The 3,616-nt window shown below is 38.8% G+C and overlaps 1 protein-coding gene across 1 annotated transcript in view; it reads right to left on the reverse strand.

Moving 5' to 3' along the window:
* LOC106883270 (trifunctional enzyme subunit alpha, mitochondrial) overlaps positions 1-3,616 on the reverse strand; it is an 83,861-nt gene that overhangs the window by 60,981 nt on the left and 19,264 nt on the right. Inside the window, exon 2 of the mRNA XM_014934213.2 lies at positions 267-311. Coding sequence (XP_014789699.1) covers positions 267-311 — 45 coding nt within the window. The remainder of the gene's footprint in view (positions 1-266; positions 312-3,616) is intronic.

Here is a 3,616-nt window from a genome sequence, read left to right on the forward strand (position 1 = left end):
TATATATATATATATATATATATATATATATATATATATATATATATATTTATGTGTATATGTCTTTGTATCTGTGTTTGTCCCCTACCACATTTGCTTGACAACCAATGTTGGTGTGTTTACATCCAATTTAGCAGTTCAGCAAAAGAAAACCGATAGAATAAGTACTAGGCTCTAAAACCCCTTGAGGCGGTGCTGCAGCACGGCCACAGTCAAATGACTGAAACAAGTAAAAGAATAAAAGAATATAAATGATATTCACTTACCTGCTTGAGCTGAATTTAAAGAAAAATATCTCAATGAATGCATTCCTGAAATATAGAAGAAAAGTAATTAATGATAAATTATTCAGCTTCAGCTGTGAAAATTCAAACCTTATATACCATAGACAGCAGTTCAGTAAGTCTAATGTTTTTTTCTCAATAACATTTCAGAGTTTTCTTTCATTCTTTCATTAGTTTCAGTCTCTGAGGCACCAACTTCAAAGGTTTTATTTGAGTATGTCGATCTCAATACTCAGGTAATAATTTTATTGACTTCATAAGAGAGAGAAGTGAAGTCCACTTCAGTCTGGAAATTTAAACAGGTTTATGTTATTTTGTACATTTGTTGTGGATGAGCAGCCTTGGGTCAGCTCTGCTAGAATAGATTTAGAGTAGACGTAGTTTTAATATATATATACATAAGATAAGGCAGCAAGCTGGCAGAACTGTTAGCATGACAGGCAAAATGCCAAATGGAATTTTGCCCCTCTTTACATTCTGGGTTCAAATGCCACCAGGGTTGCCTTTCATCCTTTCAGGTTCGATAAAATAGGTACCAGTTGAGCACTAGGGTCAATTTAATCAATTTAGCATCTCTCCCAAAATTGTTGGCTTTGTGCCAAAATTTGAAACCAATATGTATACATAAGATCACTTATATGATATACATGGCCTGGCCATCTGAGCTAATGTTTCATAATGATGGCTTGGCTTTAGCTTTCTCAAGGATGGCAATACTGGTGGCATAACTTGCCCATTTTAAACTCTTCAGTACTCAAGTTTCTTGATGTCTTGATGGTACAGTGTCTATGTTTCACATCTAAAGTATAATGCTGAAACAATGACAGCTTGAAACACTATGTGTTTGGTTTGCTGGGACAGACTTCCAGAAGTGTCGGTGGAGGATACTGCAATCAGTCCAAACTCCATTTACAAAAACTGACTAATGTCACGTAGATAACAGCAGTACATAGAGAACAATGCCTCACCAGCTTGTATACGAGGAGATGCAACAGTAAGTTAATAGATTCAAGAAGGTATATGGTTGCTTTGATCTGACCATCAACATCTGGACAACCAAAATGCTCATCCAGCATACTCCTTCCAGACTGCACCCTCATTATCTCAAACACCCTCTCTTGCAAGAGAAAGTTTCTTTTTAATGCAAAGCAAGTTCAAGAAAGATGAAGCAGAGAGGATCTGTGTCTATAATATAACACAAGTTAAAAACTAATCTCAACTATTGTTTTATTACTGTTTAAGTAGCGTCCCACAAGTTAACCCAACTACTTCAACTATTATGTCAAAGAAACAGATAAGATAACACAGATCATGATAAACATTGATTTGGACAGAAATCTTGGCTTTTCTTTTTATCAGTTGTAAAAAAATGCACTATTGATACAGTAATGACCTTATTAGACATATCAATGCTATCCTTATACCTATATAAAATGCTATAGACTTGAAATGTACTAACACAATATATTCATAAGATCTATATGATTCATTTTATACAAATACAGAATAGCTAAAATAGAAAAAAGTGAACAATGCAACTGGATATGTGAAAATCGGTCATTTGAAGTGTAAATAATATTTTTTTTTTTAGATGTGTTATTATGAATAAGTTATTTGAAAGAGTAGGTTAGTGGCATCTGCTGTCTTGTGCTGGTAACAATAATAATAGAGCTTCTTGGTAACAGAGATAGCAGAGTAGCTAGGGTATAAAGTTCTGTTACATAGGTGGTATGAATTATTGCTTGTGAGAGTTGTAGGGTAGCTATGGTGCAAAGTTCTGTTACCAAGGGAATATAAATTATAGTCAGTAATAGTAGAGTAGCTAGGGGACAAAATTTCTGCTATCTTATTAGATACAAGATTAGCAAACAGTTGGAAGAATTTCATGGAACTACTTCAAATCTCAGCAAGGGATATATATATATATATATATATATATATATATATATATATATTCATTCCTGATGAATCTCTCTACCCTGTAACTTATCTTTCTAATTCCACCTTCCTCCACCTGTGATCACTCACGGCATTCCCCTCCTCACCATCTCTCACCCTATCCAATCCTCTGTACCATTTCCCTTATATACCCCTCTCTGTAACTTGAGGGTATGCTTTGATACATCTTCTTTCTCTCTCTCTCTCTTTTCCAACTAGTGTAGTTGTGTATCTCCACTACAGCAAAACCTATGTTTCTCTGTAAAGTGGTTGGAATTAGAAGGGCATTTCAGCCGTAGAAACCATGCCAAAGCAAACAGTTGGCATAGTCCTCTGGCTTGCCAGCTACTCTCCAAACTATGCAAGTATGGAAAGCAGATGTTAAATGATGATGATGATATTATATATCTATCATCATCATCATCGTCATTTAACATCCACTTTCCATGCTGGCATGGGTTGGACGGTTTGACTGAGGACTGGCAAGGCTGGAGAGCTGCACCACGCTCCAATCCGATCTGGCAAAGTCTCTACAGCTGGATGCCCTTCCTAAAGCAAACCACTCCGAGAGTGTAGTGGGTGCTTTTTATGTGCCACTGGCACGAGGGCCAGTCAAGCAGTACTGGTATTGACTACACTTGAATGGTGCTTTTTACGTGCCACCGGCATGGGAGCTAGTCAGACAGCACTGGCAATGACCTTGCTTGAATAGTGCTTTTTATGTGCCACCGGCTGGGACCAGTCAGCTGACACTGGCATCAAACATGCATGAATGGTGCTTTTTACGTGCCACTGACATGGGAGCCAGTCAGGCAGCAGTGGCAACGATCACACTTGAATAATACTTTTTACATGCCACCCGCACAGGACCAGTCAGGCAGCACTGGCATCAAGCACACTCGAATGGTGCTTTTTATGTGCTACCAGCACGGGTGCCAATCAGGTGGTACTGTCATCGGCCACAACAACAACTTCACTTGCCTCAACAGGGTCTTCGCAAGCGCAGTTTATTGCCCAATGATTAAAGGGTACTCTTAAATGGAATGGTTATGCTGCATTTGCATAAGCCATGGTCACAGTCTCACTTGGCTTGCTGGGTCTTCTCAAGCACAGCATATCTCCAAAGGTCTCAGTCACTTGTCATCACCTCAGTGAGGGCCAATGTTCGAAGGTTGTGCTTCACCACCTCATTCAAGGTCTTCCTGGGTCTACCTCTTCCACAGGTTCCCTCTACTGCTAGGGTGTGACACTTTTTCACACAGCTGTCCTCATCCATACGCAACACGTGACGATACCAACACAGTCATCTCTCTTGCACACCACATCTGATGCTTCTTATGCCCAACTTTTCTCTCAGGGTGCTTACACTCTGTCTTGTATGCACACTGACATTA

This window comes from Octopus bimaculoides, chromosome 19, assembly GCF_001194135.2.
Source record: "Octopus bimaculoides isolate UCB-OBI-ISO-001 chromosome 19, ASM119413v2, whole genome shotgun sequence".
In the NCBI taxonomy this organism is placed as follows: Eukaryota; Metazoa; Mollusca; class Cephalopoda; order Octopoda; family Octopodidae; genus Octopus; species Octopus bimaculoides.